The 25,485-nt window shown below is 43.8% G+C and overlaps 1 protein-coding gene across 14 annotated transcripts in view; it reads left to right on the top strand.

The window, feature by feature from the left end:
* BPIFC (BPI fold containing family C) overlaps positions 1 to 25,485 on the top strand; it is a 60,592-nt gene that overhangs the window by 13,485 nt on the left and 21,622 nt on the right. For 5 of the 14 annotated variants that reach the window (XM_009438245.4, XM_024352707.2, XM_054675525.1 and 2 more), the window contains 8 exons: positions 3,809 to 3,932; positions 7,683 to 7,803; positions 13,841 to 13,969; positions 15,188 to 15,343; positions 15,480 to 15,543; positions 18,449 to 18,509; positions 23,330 to 23,421; positions 25,238 to 25,414. In XM_009438245.4, coding sequence (XP_009436520.3) covers positions 3,809 to 3,932; positions 7,683 to 7,803; positions 13,841 to 13,969; positions 15,188 to 15,343; positions 15,480 to 15,543; positions 18,449 to 18,509; positions 23,330 to 23,421; positions 25,238 to 25,414 — 924 coding nt within the window. Of the gene's footprint in view, positions 1 to 1,352; positions 1,471 to 3,153; positions 3,286 to 3,808; positions 3,933 to 7,682; positions 7,804 to 9,378; positions 9,451 to 13,840; positions 13,970 to 15,187; positions 15,344 to 15,479; positions 15,544 to 18,448; positions 18,510 to 23,329; positions 23,422 to 25,237; positions 25,415 to 25,485 lie in introns of those variants that run through there. The other 9 variants (XM_063808222.1, XM_063808225.1, XM_063808224.1 and 6 more) reach the window with 5 other exon arrangements.

The raw sequence follows: 25,485 nt of genomic DNA, 5'->3' as shown, positions 1-25,485 counted from the left end.
TAAGGAGCCAATACTCTGAGTGTCCCCCTCCTATTCCCAGTGCCCCCAACTACTCTGGCCCCTCCTGTAAGACATCCCCTGTCCTCCCCATGATCTAGCACTCAACTTCCTGGCCCCTGCTCCAGGACTGTGGCCAACATCTGTTTCGATGGATGCCTGCAGTTTACTAGTACATAAATACTTTGTTAACCATCTCTGTAAAGAAGTGTAATACATGATAGAGTAAGGTAAGGGATATTCCTTCATTTATTCATTCTACCATTGATTCATTCTACCAACACTTAACAGTCACTCACTCTATCCCAGGCACTGAGCCAGACCTAGGACCTCCAAACCAGTTGCAGTCTCTGCCTTCAGGCACTTATATTCTGGTAGGGAAGGCAAATCATAAGCCAGAAAAGAAACATACACACATGAATAAATATGTATTTTGATCAAGGGTTAAAAGGAAATGAAATTAACTCAGGGAAGTCATAAATGGCTTTAGAAAGAAGATGGTGCTTTAAATGGGCCTTAGGGATATGCACAGTTTCTGCAGGCATAGGCAGAGGGGAAAAACATAGGCAATAGCATTAGGCAGAAAACGTGGCGTGTGTTTAGGGACCAGTATTTCAGTTTGGCTGGATGATGGGGTATAGAGGGGGCTCCTGGGAGATCAGGTGAGAGATGTAAGCAGGTTGACCCAGCCAGCCTTCTCAGACCTGAAGATGAACTTACCCACAGACAGGTGAAGACCTTATTTCTAAACCTTTGGCCTCCAGCAAAATACCCACATAAGCATTCACTAATCTGAGCACAGGCCCCCTGTGTAAGTTGGGGAGTTTGTGCACTAGACAGAATTCCAGCCCAATGGATACATAGGATAGCCCTTCCACCTCCCACCCAGCTGCATACACTGGTGTGGGGTTTTCCTAAAATGCTTTCCACTGGCTCCACTTTGTGCCAAGAGGCTGGCATCTCTCCAGAGGGGCGCCTTTTCCCATTTCACACAAAAGCCCAAGATAGGCTAGCAGTGGCCTTGCCTGGACACTTCCATCCCTAATCAGACTGCTCTGTTCTTTTCAAGCAAATTCTCTAGAAGTCCCTTTATATACATTGCCCCATTCCCACCTCCATGGCCTCGCCTTAAAGCCTACTCACCCCCCTTAATCAAACCTCTCACCTACTTTGGCCAAGGGCTCCACCTCTTACAATGACCTCTTTTCCTTCACCCAGGCTGCTTCTGAATCCTACTCATCTCTGAATCCTTACCTGACCACCTGGCCTGACCCCTCCCTCTATCTAAACACATGGCTCTCACAGTTTCGTCTTTTTTTTTTTTTTTAATTTAATTTTATTTTATTTTGAGACAGGATCTTGCTCCGTTGCCCAAGCTGGAGTGCAGTGGCATGATCACAGCTCACTGCAGCCTCCACCTCCCAGGCTCAAGCAATTCTCCCATCTCAGCCTCCCAAGTTGCTGGGATTACAGGTGTGTACCACCATCCTCAGCTAATTTTTTAGTTTTTTTTTTATTTTGATTTTTTATTTTTTGAAATGGAGTCTCACTCTGTCGCCCAGGCTGGAGTGCAGTGGCATGATCTTGGCTCACTGCAAGCTCCGCCTCCCGGATTCATGCCATTTTCCTGCCTCAGCGTCCCAAGTAGCTGGGACTACAAGCACCCACCACCACACCCAGCTAATTTTTTGTATTTTTAGTAGAGATGGGATTTCACCATGTTAGCCAGGATGGTCTCGATCTCCTGACCTCGTGATCCACCCACCTCGGCCTCCCAAAGTGCTGGGATTACAGGCATGAGCCACCGTGCCCAGCCTTATTTTTTACTTTTTGTAGAGATGGGGTCCTGCCATGTTCCACAGGCTGGTCTCAAACTCCTGGGCTCAAGCAGTCCTCCTGCCTTGGCCTCCCAAAGTGCTGGTATTATAGGTATGAGCCACCACACCTGGCTTACTTCTTCCTCTCTGACCACATCCACAAGGTCACCTTCCTGGGCCTTCCTTGATTTGTTTCATGTTTGTGTGTTAGCACAGTGGTACCTGCCACCTGTGAGTCTTTTGCATGTGTAAGTGCAGCAGTGATAGCTCACCCAGATCGTAACTTCCAAACTAGAAAGAAGGCCTGTGAATATATTACTCACTTTATTTTCATTAAAAGAAACCCAAATTACTGCTGCTTTTGGGACCTGTGCTTCATCTATCAAGAAAATGGGATGCCATTAATTTGTTTGGTCTATTAATTCAACAAGCATACGTTAATCATTCATGTATGCCAAGTATGGGTGATATAACAGTGAATAAGACGTGGTCCCACTCTTTGCAGAGAATGTTTATTTCATCAGAAATCTGTTGTGTGCCTACTATGTGCCAGGTATTGTACTGGACTCCAGAGTTATAGAAGTAAGACACAATCCCCATGACAAAGGGATAGACAAGTAAAAAGACAGTCACAATACCGGATGGCGTATACTAAGATTAAGGGCTTCCCCAGGTGCTGGAGAACCCATAAGGTACACATGGCCCAATTCACAGCTTGTGAAAGAGACTTCATTCATTCATTCATTCATTCATTCCGTCTGCCATTCAGTAGTTCCCTAATGCCTGCTGTGTGCCAGTCACTATTCAAGGTGCTGAAGTGATGAAGTCCTTCCCCATGAAGCCTAAAAATTCCAGCAGAGGAGATAGACAGTACACATATCAGTAACTGGATACTACACTAGATGATAATAAGTGCTTTGGAGAAAATAAAGCAACAGTGGAGTCATAATAACAGGGCCACAGGGAAGGTGTCCATGTTCTGCATTGAGTGGCTAGGAAAGACTTTGCTGAGATGACACTTGAGTTATCTGAAGAAGTGCAAGACCGGGTTCTTTGAGGAAGACTATGCCAGGAAGAGGAAACAGCAAATACAAAGATCCTGGTGTACAGGCTACTTAGATCATTAAAGAAAGATCAAGTTAGCCAGTGATGCTGGGATCATGAGAGCCAGGTGTGTGTGTTAAGGACAGAGGTCAATGAGGAAGTGGAGGCATAGGGTCATTCCATCAGCTACAAGGCCCTCTACACCTTGTAGCTGATAAAATGACTTTGGCGTTTACACTGAGTAAGATGGGGAACCACTGAAGGGCTTTAATGGGGGTGGGGAGTAACATGATCTAACTTTCATTTTAAGAGGCTCACTCTGGCTGTGGTGTGGAGAATGGCCAGAAAGGAGCAATGGCCGAAGCAGAGAGACCAGTAAGGAGGCTATCACAAAAATCTATGTGAAATGGTACTGGCTTGAACCAGGGTAAGAGGAGAAGTCCTGCCTGCAAACAGACAACATCGTGTATCAGATGTTCTAATGGACGCATATGCACTGTGTAAAGTGTGGTGGGATCCCAGAGTAGAGTGTGATGAGCCCAGGGTAAAATGACTTGGTGAGGGAAGTTTTCACAGAGAGGGACATGGAGCTGGCCCTGAAGGATGCATATTCACTACTAGTCTGTGAAAAACATAGGTCAGGGGCCATGTGTAGGTCAACACTACACCCTCAGCACCTAGAACACATGCTGGTGTGTTCAATAAATGATTGCTGAATGAATGGATGGATGGGTGGGAGAGCGCATGGATGGATGGATGGATGGATGGATGGACGGATGGATGGACAGATGGATGGTTGGATGGATGGATGGATGAATGGATGGATTGGATGGATGTATTGAGTTCTGGAAGTAAACAGTAAAAATGAGAAAATCTAGAAATGTTGGATTTAATTGACCAAAGAGAAAGTCAAGAATAATACAGGAACCTTAACTGTTGGTTAATTTCAGATGTGTACAAAGACAATCCCAGTCCTCTGGGGATGTTTCCTCCTGTGGAATCTCTATGTCTCATCCTCTCAGACCATTTACCCTGGAATCAAGGCAAGGATTACTCAGAGGGCACTTGACTATGGTGAGTTGGATGTTTTCAGAAGCCAGACCTCAGGCCCACTAGGTGGGGTCTGTGACCCAAACTGAACAGCTCATAACATGGGCTGTCTCCTGACTGAGACACGCTGTACTGTGGGGTGATCCAGTACCTTATGCAGAAACTGCTAAGATGGCTGCGAAGAAAGCGTTGCCTAAAAAATAGTCAACTTGATGGGAGGCATGTCCAAACACAGCACAGATTCTCATTGTCTCTCTCTCTTCCCCACATATACACATAATGAACATCTGAGGGTTCCAAATAAGACACATTGGTAGGATACAGGAAAGGAAATTTGAAAGTAAAAGTAACACCTTGGGGCTTCAGAAAGGGCTTGGTTTCAAAAGGGACTTAGAATCCCCTAAAATTGGGTTAAAATGTAATATGGGTGACTGTGCATTTTTCTGAGGAGAGGCTCCTTCATATTTATTGGATGTGCGAAGGAGTCTGAAACACTGAAAGGTTAAAAGCCACTCCTTTAGAGAACATTTATAAACACTAGGGAGAGACAAATGTTGGGATGTGATTTTCCTTGGGCTAAGATGAGGTGGGAGCAGATTGTGGAGAGGGAATGGACTGCAAAAATCAAAGTATATGGACCTGTTTTCTCCTGTGAAATTTTACTTGAGATTAGCTAAAGGTAGGTTGATGATGGAGCTTCCTCAGTCCTCTTTAACTAAAGCAGTCAACCTAAGCACTGCTAGTCTAACCAAGAAATACCTAACTAAGCCTAACTAAGAAATGCTTCTTCTACTATACCAGAAAAAAAAAAAAAATGAGGGAAGGGAGGGAGGGAGGGAGGGAAGGAAGAAAGAAAGAAGGATTGAGGGAGGGAGGGAAGGAGGGAGGGAGGGAGAGAGGGAAGAAAGAAGGATTTAGAGACAACTCCTTGTTTTTCTGCTAGTACATCATCTAGTGCAGGAGATCTAAAATTGAGCCATCTTGCACAAATGTTATGTGGACAATGGTGTGTGTAGAAATACGTACCAGGAATATATGTATGTGTATATGCATGTGTGTGTATCTTGTTACTATACTGATGTGCTGATGTGCATAGAAATACATATCAGAAACAGATATCTTGTAACAGTATTAAAGTTGTGCAGTTCTTTTCTTCACCTTCTGGAGCAGAGTCATTAAAAGAACAGATCTGAAGTCTATCCACATGGCTGTAAATGTCAGTTCTGTTGCTTTCCTTGATACATGGCCTTGGGCTAGTGGATTTTCTCATATGGAAAATGGGATGATAAAAATGGTGCCTACCTACCTACACTTAGTGTGAGGTGAGGCTCAAACGGGATCATCCATGGGCTATAATCCCATCCACAGGAAATATAGCATGGGCTAGTGGAGAAGGGCAGGCTTTGAATTCAGAATCATTTCTTGAGCATCTACCATGGCCAGCCTCTTTGAATGTGCTTTCTGGGCTGTGTGTTGATCTAATTCCACCAACAACCCTACAAATAAGCTGTTGTCATTTTATAGAGGAGGAATATGACATTTCCCAAGTCTCACAGCAGTAAGGGACTCAGGCAAATATGAATTCAGGTCTGTGCTGCCGGAGCTTGAAACCTGCACTCTATCATCTACTCCCTGTTCCTCCAAGCTCTGGATAATGCTGCTCACTAGCTGTGGGCTCTCGGGCAAGTTACTGAACCTCCCTGAGCCTCAGCTGCCTCCTTTGTGAAACAAGGATAATAACACCTCATCACTGGGTTGCTGTGAGGATCCAAGAAGAGAGGAGAGAACGTATGTGGAGTCCTAGCATAGACAGGCACTCAATACAAATTAGGTATTTTTAAAATTTTATCAATGATTTATGCCTCCACATTTTCTAGTAAGAGATCTGATGTGTCTGTTATAAGTAATATCTGCAAGATATTTTTTAAAATGGAAGGCCAGGCGTGGTGGCTCATACCTGTAATCCCAACACTTTGGGAGGCCGAGGCAGGAGGATCACGAGGTCAAGAGATCGAGACCGTCCAGGTCAACATGGTGAAACCCCATCTCTACTAAAAATACAAAAATTAACTGGGCATCGTGGCATGCGCCTGTAGTCCCAGCTACTTGGGAGGCTGAGGCAGGAGAATCACTTGAACCCAGGAGGCAGAGGTTGCAGTGAGCTGAGATCGCACCACTACACTCCAGCCTGGTGATAGAGCGAGACTCTGTCTCAAAAAAAAAAAAAAAAAAATGGAGATGAAAATGAAAATTATAGTACATACCCATAGGATTGTTGTGGAAAATAAATGAATTAACATACATAAAGCGCTTAGAATGCTGTCTGGCCATAGCAAATATGGCCCAACAAGTATCAGCTACTGTCATTTTCACATGTGTGAACAGACCCCTCCAAGGTTACTATTGTCATAGATGAAGAAAGTAAGAGACAGAGAAGCTATGTAACTTGCAGAGTCACACAAGCTATTCAGTGGCAAAGTTGGGATTCAAACCTAAGCTCTCTGGTAGTGCCTCTGGCTCTATCTTCACATCCTTTATATCTGTCTTTGCATCACCATATTGCAATATTTTTTTCTGGCGTTTTAGAGGATAAAACCTGCTCTTCTTCATCCCCAACAAGGATAGGATAACTGGAAAGGAACTTAAACTGCAAAATAAGGGGATAAAGGCAATATTTCCTCCTTGAAAAGGGTGAAAGTAAATGTTCTTCATTAACTATGGAGGTTACTTTTCTCAAGCTCTTTCATGTGGGAGAGGTCTCTTTTCCCCAATGAGCTCAGAGAAATGTGTCGTGTGATGCTTCCATGTAAAGAAGCTGATGAGTTATTCCAGGATGAAACAAAAGCAGTGGTTATTAAGTTTTTAAACATATCAGGATCCTTTGACAATCTGGTCAAAATGTAGATTCTCTCCCTTCAAAAATGAGACACATATGCACACATGACTCACCCACAGTTTTTTATTAGAATTTCATGTAGTTCAGGAGTTTCCTACAGCCCAAGAACCACAGGCCAAAAATTCTTGAGCTTAAAGAATCTGAAAGGAAAAAAGAGTGTGGAATAACCTTCTGGAACTGTCCATAGCACACAGATTCTGGAGCCAAAGTGTCTGAATTTGACCACTGGCTCCCCTAGTTCTTAGCTGTATGATTTGGGCAACAGTGAACTTCTCTGAGGCTCAGGGTCTTACTCTACTGCCCAGGTTAGAGTACAATGGTGCAATCATGGCTTACTGCAGCCTCGACCTCCAGGACCCAAGCAATCCTTCCAACTCAGCATCCTGAGTCACTGGTACTATAGACACGCATCATTATGCCCAGCTAATTTTTTAATGTTTTTTGTTGTTGTTGTTGTTGTTTTTGTAGAGACAGGGTCTCAATGTTTCCCAGACTGGTTTCAAACTCCTGGGCTCAAGCGATCCTCCCGCCTCAACATCCCAAAGTGCTGGGATTACAGGCATGAGCTACTGCTCCTGGCCTGAAGAAAATGTTATACTTTTCTTCTCACACTGTTCTGTGATAAAACTCTTTAGTCCTCCCGACATAATGAAAATTTCTCATGTTAGCTCTGTGGTCTTGGACAAATTCCTTAGCCTCTCTGAGAACCAGAGTTTTCATCTGTAAACCAGGGACAATAATACCCACTTTGTGGGGTTGCCGTTTTCTAAGTATCTAAGGGCATGTCTTACTCAATAAATTGTATTTGTGTGGTTAATGTTATTATGCTATTATTATCTTTGTCATTATCAACAGATACTGTCTTGTTTCCTTCACAGGTGTTCAAGCTGGAATGAAGATGATTGAGCAAATGCTAAAAGAAAAGAAACTCCCAGATTTAAGTGGTTCTGAGTCTCTTGAATTTCTAAAAGTTGATTATGTAAACTACAATTTTTCAAAGTAAGTAAAAAGAAGAGCATTTTGCCTCTTATAAGAAGCTCAAAGGAAACAGTGGAGGAATCCTATGGAAGCCCCACGATTTCATCAGAATCCAGCCTTCTTATCTTTTTCTGTTCTGCTGTCCTTAGCTCTGGTTTCTATTCTCAAGTTTGCCTCATGGCTCAATATGGCCGCTGCGGTTCCAGCCATCAAATCATCATGTTTCAGGCAGCTAAAAGGAGGAAGAGACGAGGGTAAAGGGGTTCTTAAAAGCTGAGTCAGTCTTCTTTTTTAATGAGTTTTTCTGAAGCCCTACCCTAATAAGATCCTGCCTAACCAACAATGGACAGAACTTAATTATATGGTCACATTTATTAGCAAGGGAGACTGGAAAACTAGTTTTCCAACCAAACAACTTTGTCATTCCCAATAAAATCAGGAATGTTCAGGGAAGAAAGTGAATTGGAAGTTCAGACAGCAACTGACAATCTCTGCCATAGTCTCCAGCAAAAGCCCCAAAGGCAGTATAAGGAGAGGATAGCTTTGTCCATCTGGAGCTCAGTCTTAAAGGTCAAGGGAGAGTCAAGCTTTTCTAAGGGGTTCTCTGTGACTGTGATTCACAATTTGCCCCAATTGTTAAAGATTTTACCCATCCAGTGATAATTCCCTGCTACTTCGACCCTTTGGAGTGATCATTCCCCTGCTGTCAATGATAATATTCTATAAAACCAAGAGGTTTTTTGTTTTTTGTGTTTTTTTTTTTTTTGAGACGGAGTCTTGCTCTGTTGCCTAGGCTGGAGTGCAGCGGCGCGATCTCGGCTCACTGCAAGCTCTGCCTCCGGGTTCATGCCATTCTCCTGCCTCAGCCTCCCAAGTAGCTGGGACTACAGGCACCCGCCACCATGCCCGGCTAATTTTTTTTTGTATTTTTAGTAGAGACGGGGTTTCACCGTGTTAGCCAGGATGGTCTCGATCTCCTGACCTAGTGATCGGCCGCCTTTGGCCTCCCAAAGTGCTGGGATTACAGGCGTGAGCCACCACGCCCAGCCCAAAACCAAGAGGTTTTGACAAGGAGGAAGAGAGATGGTGACTTAGGGAAAGTTTCTGGCTAATGCTCTGATCTGTATAAAGTTAGCCATTCAACAAGTATTTATTGAGTACCTGCTACATATCAAGCCTTGTCCTAGGAACAGGGGATATTAGGCTGCGCTCAGTGGCTCACACGTGTAATCCCAACCCTTTGGGAGGCCGAGGTGGGAGGATCACTTGAGCTCAGGAGTTTGAGACCAGCCTGGGCAACATGACGAAAACCCATCTCTACCAAAAATACAAAAAATTAGCTGGGCATGATGGCGCACACCTGTAGTCCCAGTGACATGGGAGGCTGAGGTGGGAGGATCACTGGAGCCCTGGAGGTCAAGGTTGCAGTGATCCATGATTGTGCCACTGCACTCCAGCCTGGACAAAGTGAGACCCTGTCTCAAAAAAAGAGAAAGCAATAGGGGATATTATAGTGAACAACATACCTGCCCTTAAAGTCCAGTGGGAGAGATGGACATTAAATATATATTTACAAAACTAATTATTTAATTACAGTAATAATGCCACAGCAGAAAGTACAGGAAGAATTATACAATATCATGTCTAGGTGGAGATGGGGAGAAACAGGTATTTTCTTTTTTTTTAAATTTATTTATATATATATTTATTATACTTTAAGTTCTAGGGTACATGTGCACGACGTGCAGGTTTGTTACATATGTATACATGTGCCATGTTGGTGTGCTGCACCCATTAACTCGTCGTTTACATTAGGTATATTTCCTAATGCTATCCCTCCCCCCTACCCCAACCTGCCCCACAACAGGCCCCGGTGTGTGATATTCCCCTTCCTGTGTCCAAGTGTTCTCAATGTTCAATTCCCACCTATGAGTGAGAACATGTGGTGTTTGGTTTTTTGTCCTTGCCAGGGATCTAGAACTAGAAATACCATTTGACCCAGCCATCCCATTACTGGGTATATACCCAAAGGAGTATAAATCATATTGCTGTAAAGACACATGCACACATATGTTTATCGTGGCACTACTCACAATAGCAAAGACTTGGAACCAGCCCAAATGTCCAACTATGATAGACTGGATTAAGAAAACGTGGCACATATACACCATGGAATACTATGCAGCCATAAAAAATGATGAGTTCATGTCCTTTGTAGGGACGTGGATGAAGCTGGAAACAGGTATTTTCATGCATTGCTAGACAGGGTGGATAAACCAATACAATCGTTTTAGGCCTGTGCTGTCTAAACAGTAGCCACTAGCCACAGGTGGCTATTAAACACTAAATGCAGCTAGTACAACTGAGGAAATGCATTTTTATTTATTTGATTTTCATTAATTTTAATTATAAAAACTGATGCTCAGTTTGACTACTGAAAAGCTTTTAAGTATGTTTGGAACAATTTTGTAAGTTTACTTTTTCAACTGAAAATCTTATCAAATCTAAATACAGGTTGAGTATCCCTTATCCAAAATGCTTGGAACAAGACGTATTTCAGATTTTTAATTGTTTTGAATTTTGGAATACTTGCTTTATACTTACTTATCATCCCTAATCCAAAAATCCAAAATGCTCCAAGGGGCATTTCCTTTGAGCATCATGTCAGCACTTAAAAATTTTGGATTTGGGATGCTAAACATATATAGGTCAGTATCTCTCATAAAATCCAATGTTTGAATTGACGTGTATCATGAGTATAAGATACATACGAGATTTTGAAAACTTATTTTTTTTAAAAAAGAAAATATCTCATTAGTAATTTTTATATTGGTTACATATTCATATGACAATGTTTTACATATATTGGCTTAAGTAAATATATTAAGAAAATTAATTTCACCTCTCTTTTCCCTTTTTAAAATGTGATTACTACAAGATTTTAAATTACTGTCATGCATTGCTTAACAACAGGAATATGTTCTGAGAAATGCCTTATTAAGTGATTTCATTATTGTGCAAACATTATAGGGTGTATTTACACGAACCTAGATGGTATAGCTAACTACATACCTAGGCTATATGACATAGCCTGTTGCTCCTAGGCTACAAACCTGTAAAACATGAGACTGCACTGAATACTGTAAGCAATTGTAATACAATGGTAAGTACTTTTGTATCTAAGCATATCTAGTCATAGAAAAGGGACAGTAAAAATACAGTATATAATCTTATATATATGTGTGTATATATGTGTATATATATGTGTGTGTGTGTGTGTGTGTGTGTATGCTCTTTGACCCAACAATCCACTGCTCAGCATCCTCCTTAGAGAAGTACATGTACACGGCCGGCCGTGATGGCTCACGCTTGTAATCCCAGCACTTTGGGAAGCCAAGGTGGGTGGATCACAAGGTCAGGAGATCGAGACCATCCTGGCTAACACGGTGAAACCCCATCTCTACTAAAAGTACAAAAAATTAGCCGGGCATGGTGGTGGGCGCCTGTAGTCCCAGCTACTCCAGAGGCTGAGGCAAGAGAATGGCGTGAACCCGGGAGGCGGAGCTTGTAGTGAGCCGAGATCATGCCACTGCACTCCAGCCCGGGCGACAGAGTGAAACTCCATCTCAAAAAAAAAAAAAAAGAGAGAAGTACATGTACACAAGCAGTATGTATGAGGATGTTCACTGTGACATTGTATATAATACAGAAGTGCTAGAAAGAACCTAGATGTCCACCAACATAGGAATGATTTTTTTGAAATGGTACATCCATCCACAGTTTGAAATACTCTGCAGCAGTTATAAAGAATTGGTTAGACCTGCATGTATCAAAATGAAAATATTTCCAAGATATAGTAAATGAATCTCTGCCATCCTCTTCCCACAGTGGGACTCAGGATGTGTGGCAGAGACTAGGTAGGAAAGGATGCATAGAAGAGGAAATATTATTAGCAAATAATTGTTTCTTATCAGCTATCACATTTATGTTTTAAATTTTTCTTCATCTTCATTCACAACAATCCCTTTCTTGGGTGCAGTAATTATACACAAATGAAGTCATTTTGTCTCCCCGCCCCTACCTGTGAGTAGCACTTCTTTTGAGTGATTGAATCTGGTTAAGCGCCTTGCCCAAGTTTTTACAGCTGGTACTAAACTTGGCTCCAAGTCAAGCACTCTTTGCACAATATGTGAAGTGGCATAGCCTCGTGGTGAAGAGTACAGTCTGAAGTCAGACTGAGGAGGGTTCCAGGTCTGGTTCTGCCACTTATATATGACTTCAGCCACCTTTTTTATCTTCTTATCTTTGAAATGGGGATTGCAAAAACAGCAACCACCTCATAGGATTACTGTGAGAGTTAAAATGAGCTAATGCGTGTAATGCACTTACCACAATGCCTGGCAGGTAGCAACCACTCAATAGATATTCATAATAATTTCTTTTTTTTTTTTGAGACGAAGTCTCACACTGTCACCCGGGCTGGTGTGCAGTGGGGTGATCTCGGCTCACTGCAGCCTCCGCCGCCTGGGTTCAAGGGATTCTCCTGCCTCAGCCTACCAAGTAGCTGGGACTACAGGCACATGCCACCACACCCGGTTAATTTTTATATTTTTAGTAGACACGGGGTTTCACTATGTTGGCCAGGCTGGTCTCGAACTCCTGACCTTGTGATCTGCCTGCCTCGGCCTCCCAAAGTGCTGGGATTACAGGCGTGAGCCACCGCGCCCAGCTGTTCATAATAATTTCTTATAATGCATGTGGCCATCTACCTTTACAGATTACATGCAACTCACTGCCTCCTAGTTACCCTTTTGACAGCCCAGAGAATCCTAGGGGAAGTCAACTCTCTAAGTTTCTCCACTAGCAAAGATACTGTCCACATAGAGGACATTTGGAAATAGGAGGAAGGCACGTTTCTGATTGTCCCAATGACAGGTGGGGAGGGACACTACCGGCATATGCACCAAATGTCCTGTTATGTGTATGATAGTCCTCTACAAAAATAGCTGTGCCAAGGGCTGGACACAGTGGCTCACGCCTATAATCCCAGCACTTTGGGAGGCCGAGGCGGGCAGATCACGAGGTCAGGTCAGGAGATCAAGACCATCCTGGCTAACATGGTGAAAGCCCGTCTCTACTAAAAATACAAAAAATTAGCCAGGTGTGGTGGCATGCGCCTGTAGTCCCAGCTACTTGGTAGGCTGAGGCAGGAGAATCCCTTGAACCCAGGAGGCGGAGATTGCAGTGAGCTGAGATCGTGCCACTGCACTCCAGCCTGGGTGACAGAGCGAGACTTTGTCTCAAAAAAAGAAAAAAGAAAAAAGAAAAAAAATAGCTGGGCCATGCAAAATACAAATATCACCCCTTTCGTGAAACACTGGAACTGCTGAAGGAAAAATAATGATGGCAATGTTGTGCCTTTTTTTTGTCTTTAAATAAACTAAACAAGTAGATTGTTTGATTATTTACAAATATATTTCTAGGCCAGGTGAGGTGTCTCATGCCTGTAATCCCAACACTTTGGGAGGCTGAGACAGGAGGCTTGCTAGAGGCCAGGAGTTCAAGACCAGTGTGGGCAACACAGTGAGATCCTGCCTCTACAAAAAAAAATAAAAAATATTAGCCAAGTGTGATGGCACATGCCTGTAGACCCAGCTGTTTGGAAGGCTGAGGCAGGAGGATTACCTGAGCCCAGGAGTTTGAAGCTGCAGTGAGCTATGATCACACCACTGCACTCCAACCTGGGAGACAAATGAGACCCTGTCTCAAAAAAAAAAAAAAAAAAAAAAAAAAGAGCGAGAGAGAAGAAAAATTACATATATATTTCTAAACTTGCTCATTTCCCTCATCAACTGGATTCAAGGGACTTCCTGGTAAGAGTTTGAGGAGAATTAGGAGGCAGTTCCCCAGAGACAGCCCTGCAGACAGGAGGTTCTTTTCTCTGTAGGAATTCACAATGGCCTCAATGGTAAGAGCTCTGCAACTGTGTTTCCAAGTTTGCTTGACTGAAGAGATGTGCTGGAAGAGTTGCCCTAACTTCTTGTTTCTGGTTTTACAGTATAAAAATCAGTGCCTTTTCATTTCCAAATACCTCATTGGCTTTTGTGCCTGGAGTGGGAATCAAAGCGCTAACCAACCATGGCACTGCCAACATCAGCACAGACTGGGGGTTCGAGTCTCCACTTTTGTGAGTATTCCACTGAAATGTCTGCAGCTGTTCTGGGAGAATGTGAGCAAAAACGGAAAATGTAGAAATTCACCAATGTTTTTGGCAGTAGGCTTCTTTCCCTCATTATTAACAATCTTTCTCAAAAGCATTTTTTTCCAGGTGAGGCTTAAATTAGGAAATCCTACTGGGGGGTTTTGATGAAAAACATTCTTCTCTTAAAGGCAGAGCATATGATCAAATGTCATTTAAGATTCTCTTAAGAACTAGAAGTCCCTGACTATCAGAGAAACAGATGCATGCTCAACATTTTCGATCACCCACAAATCACTGCATGATCTTGAGCCAGCCATTCAACACACTTCCCCATCTGCAGGAGTAAGTGATGGGAAATGGAGTCTTTCTCCCTCACACAGAGGTTGAAGAATGGTAGTCAGCTTAAGCCCGAGCCCAACTGGAAGGCCTTTGCACCCTCGTGTAGAAGGAAGAAATCAGATTCAAGGTACTTTTACAGGCCAGTTGCAATGTGTAAACCACTGTTCTGGGTGTAATGTTTAGGTCTGCCTTGGTTGGTGCCACAGGATAACACATTCATTCTTCCACTAAGTCAGTCAACAACCATTTATTGAGTGCCTGCTGTGTAACATTTATCCCCATCTAAAGAACTCCAGTCTTGTAGATTGTAGAGAAATGACATGTTCCCCACAGCAACATAGATTCATGTATTCATTCATTTATTCAATGACTCATCAACCATATGCTGAGTACTTACTCTGTGTCAGGCCACATGCTAAGTCTTGGGGACATGGAAATGAGTAACACACAATCCACTCCCTCAAGGAGTTCACAGACTACATCTAAGCATCACTTTCTCATCTATGCCCTTCCTGAATAAAGTGTTGCCAATCTTACCCTTTCTTTTCTCTCCCCAAACAAACATTGTATATGAAGGGTGCTCAATACAAGCTCACTCACTGCCAGGGCCAGAGCACTCAGGGTGAAATAATTAGAATATCCCAATAGCTGTTAGCTTTCACATATTCAGTACTTCGTCTGTTCTGGGAATATTCAATCAGCACCCACTCTGCTCCTACCTGTTGTAGGTGCAAGGAAGTCAGAGGTGAACATGACAAAGTCACTGCAGTCCAGGAGCTTAGAGTCTCTGGGTAATCAGAGAAACAAGATCCATCTCTGTGCCTGACTCAGGCTTGGATAACCTTGCACTTCTTCTCTAAACAGCCAAGACACAGGAGGGGCTGATCTGTTTCTCTCCGGAGTCTACTTTACCGGTATCATTATCCTAACCCGAAATGACTTTGGTCATCCTACCCTGAAGCTCCAAGATTGCTACGCCCAACTGAGCCATGCCCACGTCTCATTTTCCGGAGAACTCAGGTGAGTGAGAGCCCTGGGTTGGGCAGTGGCTAGTTAGGGGCTGGATACTCAGGCATCGCCTAGGGAAGGTTTACAAATGGCTGATTATGGTCTCTGAGTAACCTCTTTTTTTTTTTTTTTTCATTTTTTTCCTCAGTGTTCTGTATAACTCCTTTGCTGAGCCCATGGAGAAACCCATTTTAAAGAACTTAAATGAAATGGTGAGTCTTTAGAGGTTAGGCAACCACAGTAAAATGCCATTAGTAGAAGTTCTATCATCCTTTAATTAATTCTTTTTTGTTTGTTTGTTTGTTTTTTTGAGACAGAGTCTCGCTCTGTCGCCCAGGCTGGAGTGCAGTGGCATGATCTCCGCTCACTGCAAGCTCTGCCTCCTGGGTTCAAGGGATTCTCCTGCCTCAGCCTCCCAAGTAGCTGGGACTACAGGTGGCCGCCACCATGCCCGGCTAATTTTTTGTATTTTTAGTAGAGACGGGGTTTCACTGTGTTGGCCAGGATGGTCTTGATCTCCTGAACTCGTGATCCGCGCACCTTGGCCTCCGAAAGTGTTGGGATTACAGGCATGAGCCACCGCACCTGGCCAATCCTTTAATTAATTCTTAATCAAGAAACCTTTATTGAGCATCTACTGTGTGCTAGGCACTATACAAGGCACTTTCACACACATTAAATATCCTTTGCAACTTAATAACAGTTTCTCAAATCCCTACTATGTGCCAAATATTGTGGTAGGTGCTTGGGATGCAGAGATAAAGAAAGCAACAGCACATCTCTCAAATTTCTTACCATAGGGTGGGCAAACAACCAACAAGAATTTACTTATCATGTACCTATTGCATGCTCAGCTGCCATGGACTAGGATCTGTTGGGAATAGGACAGAGGGATACACTTGTGTATTCAAAAGCTCAAACTCGGGCTTGTGAAACAATAACTAACTGAGGACTTGAATTTAGTATACAGTTACACGATCATTAGATTGAACAGGAGAGGTTCAGAGAAATGGAAAATTTTGAAGAAATAGGGCCTGGAAGTGTCCTGGGAGATAATTTTTACAGGATGCAGAACTTGAACTGGATCTTAACATATAGGTAGGATTTGTATATGTAAGGAATGAAGGATAAGAAGAGGCATTTCCAGGACATACAATAGGAATAAGTTAAGAAAATAGAATATATTAAGATCCTTTCCAAAGCTATAAGGCTTCCAGTCTCAGAAGTCAGTGTCTGAAGAAGGGAAAGATGGAATTGTCTATGCACTCTCTTTCCAATAATGACCACACCTTCCCTGAACCGTTTACCTGTATTTTGGGGGAGATAAGGACAGGGATGAGGAGGAATAGAAAAGAAGGAAGACTCTTCTGGAAAAGAAGGGACAAAGACAGGGTCTGGTCACGTCCATCTCTCTAGTGCTCAGCTCGGTGCTTGACAGACATTATAGGTGCTTAATGAAAGTCGTAAGGAAATCAACACTCAGAAGCATCAAGCCCCTCATCCCAGGAGGTGGCGCAGCTGTCCAGGACTCAGAAGCCTTATAGTCCTTCTCCATCCTTACCTGACAGATGCTGAGTGCCAATGAGTGTGCATATTAGAGTCCCTGGCAAAGTGCACTGTCATCCTCAAGGACCCCAAACTTGATCATTCCCCTGTTTGAAATGAGGCACGGTCCTTTTGCCTCTGACAGGAGGCCAGTGAAGAATGAGTTATGTCACAGAAGCCAATAATTAAGTTTGCCTGAAATTGATTTATGGCTTAAAGATAATAGATGTTTCTGTGATTCTCTCTGTGCCACTGGAAGATAGAAAAGAATGCTGAGACCACAGCTATCTAGCTGTGTAAACTGAGTTCAAATCCCGGCTATGCAACACCTGGCAACTCACTTAACCTCTCTAAGCTTTGGTTTTCCCATCTGTAATTAGGGGACCGTCATGCCTCCCTCTCAAGGCTGTAGTGAAGGTGAAATGGAGTTAAACTAACAACGGCTAACACTTACTCAATGCTTACTATAAGCTGGGCAAGTTTACATGGATTACTTCCATTTCTACTCACAATGTGATGAGGTGGATACAATTATCATCCCCATGCAAATGTTGCAGATGTGGAAACTGAGATCAAAGAATACAAGTAACTTGCCAAGGGATTCAACCCTCGGCCCCAGGCAGCCAAGCCTGTGCTGTAACCACTATGCCAAGCACATCAATGAGCACACAAGAGGCACATCAATGCTGATACCTCTGCCCCTTCCTAAAAATATTAATGTGACTCAAGACTAATTTTCAAATTCCAAAAAGGTAGCAACGAAATAGATCTCTAAGTAGATCTCTGATATAATGTGCTCTCCAACTAGCCCAGGGGGAAAGTAAAAGCTCTAGCTCTGGGGCTGGGCGTGGTGGCTCATGCCTGTAATCCCAGCACTTTGGGAGGCCGAGGCGGGTGAATCACGAGGTCAGGAGATCGAGACCATCCTGGCTAACACGATGAAACCCCGTCTCTACTAAAAATACAAAAAATTAGCTGGGCATAGTGGCGAGCGCCTGTAGTCCCAGCTACGCAGGAGGCTGAGGCAGGAGAATGGCATGAACCAGGGAGGCGGAGCTTGCAGTGAGCCGAGATCGCGCCACTGCACTCCAGCCTGGGTGACAGAGCGAGACTTCGTCTCAAAAAAAAAAAAAAAAAAAAAGCTCCAGCTCTAACCATTCCAGGTAGGGCATGCAACCGCTCCTAGAGGAGATGGCAAGCTGGCGGCACCCCCAGCAGTCAGGAAAGATACAGCAGCTCCAGCAGCAGGTTCCTCGGGTATAACAGCATGGACTGGGATGCATGCCCTATCATGTCACAGAAAGAAACGACAAGGGCTCACTCACTCTTTACAGGGCTGATTGGATGTAGTGCTAGTTGCTACAAAGTTCAGCTGGCATTCAGTGACATACCACCCGTATCTACGTAAAGCGAGGCCCATAGACATCAACAAATTTAAGAGAATGTCTCGATGACCAAAGGGATAATGACTGCTAACCAGAAGGCCTTTGTTTGCAGGGTCTAGGCCCATCAATAAGGCTTTCCAGTACAACATGGTAACTTGCTTTTTTCTTTTTATTCCTTTGTGGCCAGCTCTGTCCCATTATTGCAAGTGAAGTCAAAGCGCTAAATGCCAACCTCAGCACACTGGAGGGTGAGTCTTAGAACTGTCTTTTCCAGATGGTTGTCTTCCTACCTTCAAAAGCTGCTACTGCCTGGGTTTGCTTTTCAAAGCGGTATAGCTTGAGCTATCCATCCTGCTTCATATTCTGCAAATTAGAGCCCCGGGAAGGTGCTTGGGAGGATGTGCCTTGTGCGTAGGGTATATGTACTCTTTGACTAATAACTAACTTCACTGCCGCAAGAGGGGTGGCTCCAGGGGGATGAGATGTAGGTTCAGGAACTAAACCCTCACGAGCACGAACCCAAGCAGTGGCATTACATCCCTTCTCTTCAGAGGGATTAACACTGATCTTGACCAGGTTATTCTGGGGTTCTCAGCCTGCAGTGGCTGCCCTGAGCATCAAGTCCTCGCACCTTAGCATGGACTACAAGACTCACCACACCCCATCTCCTACTTACCTCTCTCTGCTTCATCTTTCTCTTTACCTTTCTCTGCCCCAGCAATCAAACTGTTTCCACTGCCCTCCTCACCCCTTGCCTTTGCTTTTGCTGTTTTCTCTGCCTGGAAGAGCTTCCTCTCTCCTCCATCCTTTCATTCCTTTAACACAGGAGTCCCCAATCCCTGGGCCACAGACCGGTTAGAAACTGGACTGCACAGCAGGAGGTGAACAGTGGGCAGGCGACTGAGCATTACTGCCTGAGCTCTGCCTCCTGTCAGATCAGTGGCAGCATTAGATTCTCATAGGAGTGCGAACCCTATTGTGAACCGTGCATGCGAGGGATCTAGGTTGCATGTGCCTTATGGGAATCTAATGCCTGATGATCTGAGGTGAAACAGTTTCATCCCGAAACCATCCCCCCCAACCCCAGGCCATAGAAAAATCATCTTCCATTAAACTGGTCCCTGGTGCTAAAAAGGTTGAGGACCGCTGCTTTAACAGATACATATTGAGTGCCCATTTCTAAACCTGCAGAGTTTAGCCAGCACTGTGCTAAACCCTGGAGGATTTAATCCTTTCCATTCTCTACCTCTCTTTATATGTTGTGTTCCCTCCTCTTTATATTTAAGACCCAGCTCAGACATAGCCTTTTCCAGGAAACCTTACCTGACAGCCCCCACTCCATAAAGTTATGCCTCCTCTGTGCTCACATGACACTTTGGACATCTCTCTCTCACTTTGCACTCCATCCATTCATTCACCAATGGCGCGCTGAGCACCTAAAATAGACTGAGCACTGTTCTTGGTGCTGGGGATGCAGCAGTATTCCCAGGCAACAGACATACCTGCCGTCATGGGACTAGTGGGAGGAGACAGACAGCAAGCAAGATAAACAAGTAAAATCTAAGTTATGGCAGTGATAAGTGGTAAGAAGAAAAATAAAGCAGTGGAGGAGGTGGAGAGGAATTTCCATTCTAGATAGTGACCAGGAAAGCCACCACTGAGCAGGTGGTATTACTAGAAAAACCCAAAGGGAGTAGAAAGTGAGCTGCTGCTCAATCTAGATGAAGATTCCAGATCGAGGAAACTGCAGGCACAAAAACCCTGAGGCTGAATATCTCAAGTGTGCTGGGGAGGCTGTGAGAAGGACACACTAGAAGCAGGGGGTTGGGGGAGAGCAGGCAATGAGGCTAGAGATGGGGAAGAGGGGATGGTTTGATCTTCAGGGATGTGTAGGGACTGCAAAGTCCACCTCTTAATCTAAGATGGGATGCCTTTGAAGAGTAAGGCCGGCATGACCTAACTTACAGTTTAAGGAGATCGGTCTGGCTTCTGTGCTAAAAAAAATAGAGAGGAAGGAGGGGGGTCAAGGGCAAAAGCAAAGAGACTACTTAAGAGATGAGTGCAGTGACCCATACAAGTAACGATGGTGGCTGGCCTAGGGTGGGGTGATGAAGATGGTAAGGCATGTTGGGATTCTGGATGTACCTTGAAGGTCAAGACAGTGGTTTTTGTGCAACAGATCAAATGTAGGTCAGGAGAAGAGTGAAGGGTGACTTTGGTGGGTAAAACCCTAAGCAATTGGAAAATTGGAAGAAGGGATTTAGCATTTATTGAGATGGGAAAGAACCTAAGAACAAGTTTGTAGCAGGATCATCAGGAGCTCAGTTTAGATCAGCCTTTGCTGTGTTGTATTATAATTTCCTATTGATATATCTGTCTACTCCCCAAGACTATGAGTTCCTTGGGTGCAGGAACTTTGACTCACTGCTGCGCCCCCAGCATCAGGCGCAGCACCTAGCCCATTAGATTAAGAAATATCAGGCGCAGTGGCTCACTCCTGTAATCCTAGCACTTTGGGAGGCCAAGGTGGGAGGATTGCTTGAGGTCAGGAGTTCAAGACCTGCCTAGGCAACATAGTGAGACCTTGTTTCTATATAAAAAAAAAATTTTTTTTTAATTAGCCAGGCATGGTGGCGTGCGCCTGTAGTCCCAGCTACGGGGAGGCTGAGGTAGGAGGATTACTTGAGCCCAGGAGGTTGAGGCTGCAGTGAGCCAAGATCATGCAGTGAGCCAAGATCCAGTCTAGGTGACAAAGTGAGATCTTGTCTCAAAAAATATATATATTAGACTGATAAATGGATACAGATGGATGAAAGAAAATGAATGGATTGGAGATGTAGGGAAGGAAAACAAGATGTAGTGAGGAAAGAAGTAGCCAAGGATCACCATGTTCTAGCTTTCCTTGAGCAAGTTCCTTTACCTCTGAGCCTCACTCACCACATCTGTGAAATGATTGCTGTCCCTCAGAGTAACAACTTGAAAGTATTTTAAAAATTGTGGCAATGGCCAGGCACAGTGGCCCACACCTGTAATCCCAGCACTTTGGGAAGCTGAGGCGAGCAACTCGCTTGAGGTCAGGAGTTCAAGACCAGCCTGGCCAACAGGGTGAAACGCTGTCTCTACTAAAAATACAAAAATTAGCCAGAGGTGGTGGTGCAGGCCTGTAATCCCAGCTACTTGGGTGGCTGAGTCAGGAGAATCACTTGAACCCGAGAGACAGAGGTTGCAATGAGCCGAGATTGTGCCACTGCACTCCAGCCTGGGTGACAGAGCAAGACTCTGTCTCAAAAAAAAAGTGAAAAATAAAAAATAAAAACTATGGTGGCTTAGGATAATATTATTCCTTTATCTTAGCAAGATACTTCATCTCTTCTTGCTTTTCATCTCCATCTATGACATGCAAGAAGAGAGAAGACATGATGCTCAGGTAACTTTCTCTAGAACAGGGAGTAGGTCTTCATATTGTAGAACACATAATGGTGGTCAGGAAAGCAGCTCTCCAAAGCCGAGTGGGAAACCTGAGCCCTGAGTCACTGCACATACAACTAGCTTCAGAGACTAAAATCTATGCTTTCATTTATTTTTTTTTTTTTAGACGGAGTTTCATTCTTGTTGCCCAGGCTGGAGTGCAATGGCACAATCTTGGCTCACCGCAACCTGCGCCTCCTGGGTTCAAGAGATTCTCCTGCCTCAGCCTCCCAAGTAGCTGGGATTACAGGCGCGTGCCACCACACCTTGCTAATTTTGTATTTTTAGTAGAGATGGGGTTTCTCCATGTTGGTCAGGCTGGTCTCAAACTCCTGACCTCAGGTGATCCACCCACCTCGGCCTCCCAAAGTGCTGGGATTACAGGCGTGACCCACCACACCCAGCCCAATCTGTGCTTTCTGGAACTTCACCCACCACTGCACCCTGGTCCCCTTGACTTCTGCTTTATTCTGAAAATGATAATACATAAAATTATTTGGATTAGCAGCACTGTGCCTAAGAATCTCCTTGGCCTCTCCAATTTAGTGGACTTTATTTTCTCTCACACAATCTGTTTCTAAAAATATTTCTAATGACAACAGTAAAGCATACTCCTTGTAAAAAAAAAAAAAGTTCTAACTGCAATTTATAACATCAAACTGAAGAGTCTTTCATTATACCAACCCAATACATATCTCTAAATATTGATATGAGTTTTGTGTTTGTACTAATTTCCTTTTTAAAAAATAACTATATAGGGCTGGGTGTGGTGGCTCACGCCTGTAATCCCCGTACTTTGGGAGGCCAAGGTGGGTGGATCACTTGAGGTCAGGAGTTCGAAGCCAGCCTGGCCAACATGGTGAAACCCTGTCTCTACTGAAAATACAAAAATTAGCCATGTGTGGTGGTGGATGCCTGTAATCTCAGCTACTAGGAAGGCTGAGGCATGAAAATTGCTTGAACCCAGGAGGCAGAGGTTGCAGTGAGCCGAGATTGCACCACTGCACTCCAGCCAGGGTGATAGAGTGAGACTTTGTCTCAAAAAAAACAAAAAACAAAAAAAAACTATACATGCATTTTGTGTGTGTGTATGTGTGTATACCTAAAAAGATATACAGTAGTCCTCCCTTATCTGCAGTTTTGCCTTCTGCAGTTTCAGTTATCCGTGGTCAACCGTGGTTTAAAAATATTTAATATCTCAATGTGAATTTGAGAGAGAGAGAGAGAGAGACCACATTCACATTCACATTCACATTCCTTTTATTACAGTGTATGTAGAGGTTGGTACTGTCCACACTTTCAGGCATCCACTGGGGTCTTGGAACATATGCCCTGCAGATAAGGGGGACCACTGCACACCAAAATTTTAGTGATGCTTCTCTCAGAGTAATACGCTTGGAAAAAATGTTCACTTTCTTCTTTTGATTTATCTACTTTTCCTGGGTTTTCAAAAGATAACATGTATTACTTCTGAAAAGCAGGAAGGTTGATCTTTTAAACAGAGAATTTAAAATTATATTGTTCTAGATAGACATCATTCATATATTATACTATGCCTTTAATGAATATGGATTTTCTTTTTTCTTTGTTGGTTATTTAGTTTTAACCAAGATTGACAACTACACTCTGCTGGATTACTCCCTAATCAGTTCTCCAGAAATTACTGAGAACTACCTTGACCTGAACTTGAAGGTAACTTTATCATCATCAGAATCCTCAGCCTGGCTGTCAACAGCCAATATTTAGAAAACAATGATTATGGACTGGGCACGGTGCCTCACACCTGTAATCCCAGCACTTTGGGAGGCCCAGGCAGGTGGATCGCTTGAGGCCAGGAGTTTGAGACCAGGCTGGCCAACATGGTGAAACCCCGTCTCTACTAAAAACACAAAAAATTAGCCAGTGTGGTGGCACACGGCTGCATTCCCAGCTGTTTGGGAAGCTGAGGCTGGAGAATTGCTTGAACCTGGAAGGCAGAGGTTGCAGTGAGCCGAGATCGTACCACTGCATTCCAGCCTGGGCGACAGAGCAAGACTCTGTCTCAAAAAAACAAAACAAAACGAAAACAAAAACAAAAAACAATGATTCTGTACAGAAGGAAATCTATATACATGCTCTTGGAATAATTTAATTTTCTTTCAAGCAACTGCCTCATGTTTACACCTTTTCAAAAGACTCTTGAACGTTTTATTGATAAGCAAATGATTGTATTGTACAACATATGTCTGCCCTCTTCAGGAGAAGGATCATATGTCTTTGCCCCTAGGAGTAGGTTTGAGGCTAGCAGGCAGCAAGTAGAGCAGTCTGCATTTATTGGAACTAAACACATCAGTAGCTGGTACACGTTGGCACTTCCATTCCTAAGTGTTCAGGTTAGTGGATTTAACTGAGGGCTGCTGACCTCTGTCAGGGCCATAAGCACGTGGCATTAGTGTTCACTGATCATGGAAAAACAGTCATTGTGCTTATGTTTCATTTTGCCCCAAAGCTAATATCATTGTCTTTTAAAATGCGTATAGGCTCATATTTCACTCACCAGAGTCTTTCAACTCAGTTCAATGTTGGACAAGACAATATTTTGTAATAACGCCCTATAGCTAATGAGAGCAGTGCTAGAAATGCTACAAAAATGCCTTAAACCATTTGGAGTCTTGGGTCTTCTTTCTGTGATTCCCCAGGTACTCAGCAGACACAGATTTTGAAGGTCAAGTGTTTGACACCACTACATGGCACCTCAGGAAGTGCTTTTACTCAGAGTTGTCCTTCCAGCTAAATACACCTCCTTCTTTGTCTTAGAAAAGTTCAAACAAGGGTTCTCATTGGGTTACACCCTGGGGTGAAACAGACACACCTAAATATGCTCAAGAATCCTAAGAGCTTTGAAAAATAGTCACTGGTCAAGGAGTCAGAAAGCCTTAACAGTTTTTCATCATTACTGAGTTTCTAGGATTCTTCTTCTTTTTCTTCTTCTTCTTCTTCTTCTTCTCCTTCTCCTTCTCCTTCTTTTCCCTCCTCCTCCTCCTCCTCTTCCTCCTCCTCTTCCTCTTCTTTCTTCTTCTTCTTCCTCTTCCTCTTCCTCTTCTTCTTTTGGACAAGGTCCCCCTCTGTCACCCAGGCTGGAGGCTGAAGTGCAGTGGCACAGTCACAATTCACTGCAGCTTCAACCTCCCTGGTTCAAGGGATTCACCTCACTCAGCCTCCCAAGTAGCTGGAACTACAGGTACACGCCACCACACCTGGCTAATTTTTGTATTTTTTATAGAGACGGGGCCTGCCATGTTGCCTGGGTTGATCATGGAAAAACAATCATTCAATCAATTCAAACTCCAGTGCTCCAGTGATTCACCCGCCTCAGCCTCCCAAAGTGTTGGGATTATAGGCGTGAGCCACCACACCTGGCCCAAGCTTCTGGAATTCTTATTCTGACTTCAGAGGGTCCATCTTCGTAGTCTTCTTAGAATTTGAGTTTTCACCTGATACACTGGTCTTTCTCTCTCTTTTCCCACAGGGTGTATTCTACCCACTGGAAAACCTCACCGACCCCCCCTTCTCACCAGTTCCTTTTGTGCTCCCAGAACGCAGCAACTCCATGCTCTACATTGGAATCGCCGAGTATTTCTTTAAATCTGCGTCCTTTGCTCATTTCACAGCTGGGGCTTTCAATGTCACTCTCTCCACCGAAGAGGTGAGGAGAGTTAACTGAGGATGTCAATGGTCACCATCATTCAGCCTTTTTATAAGTATTCTATTGTAGAA

The sequence above is a fragment of the Pan troglodytes genome, chromosome 23, assembly GCF_028858775.2.
Source record: "Pan troglodytes isolate AG18354 chromosome 23, NHGRI_mPanTro3-v2.0_pri, whole genome shotgun sequence".
Lineage (NCBI taxonomy): Eukaryota > Metazoa > Chordata > Mammalia > Primates > Hominidae > Pan > Pan troglodytes.
This window is presented reverse-complemented; position numbering and strand designations above follow the sequence as displayed.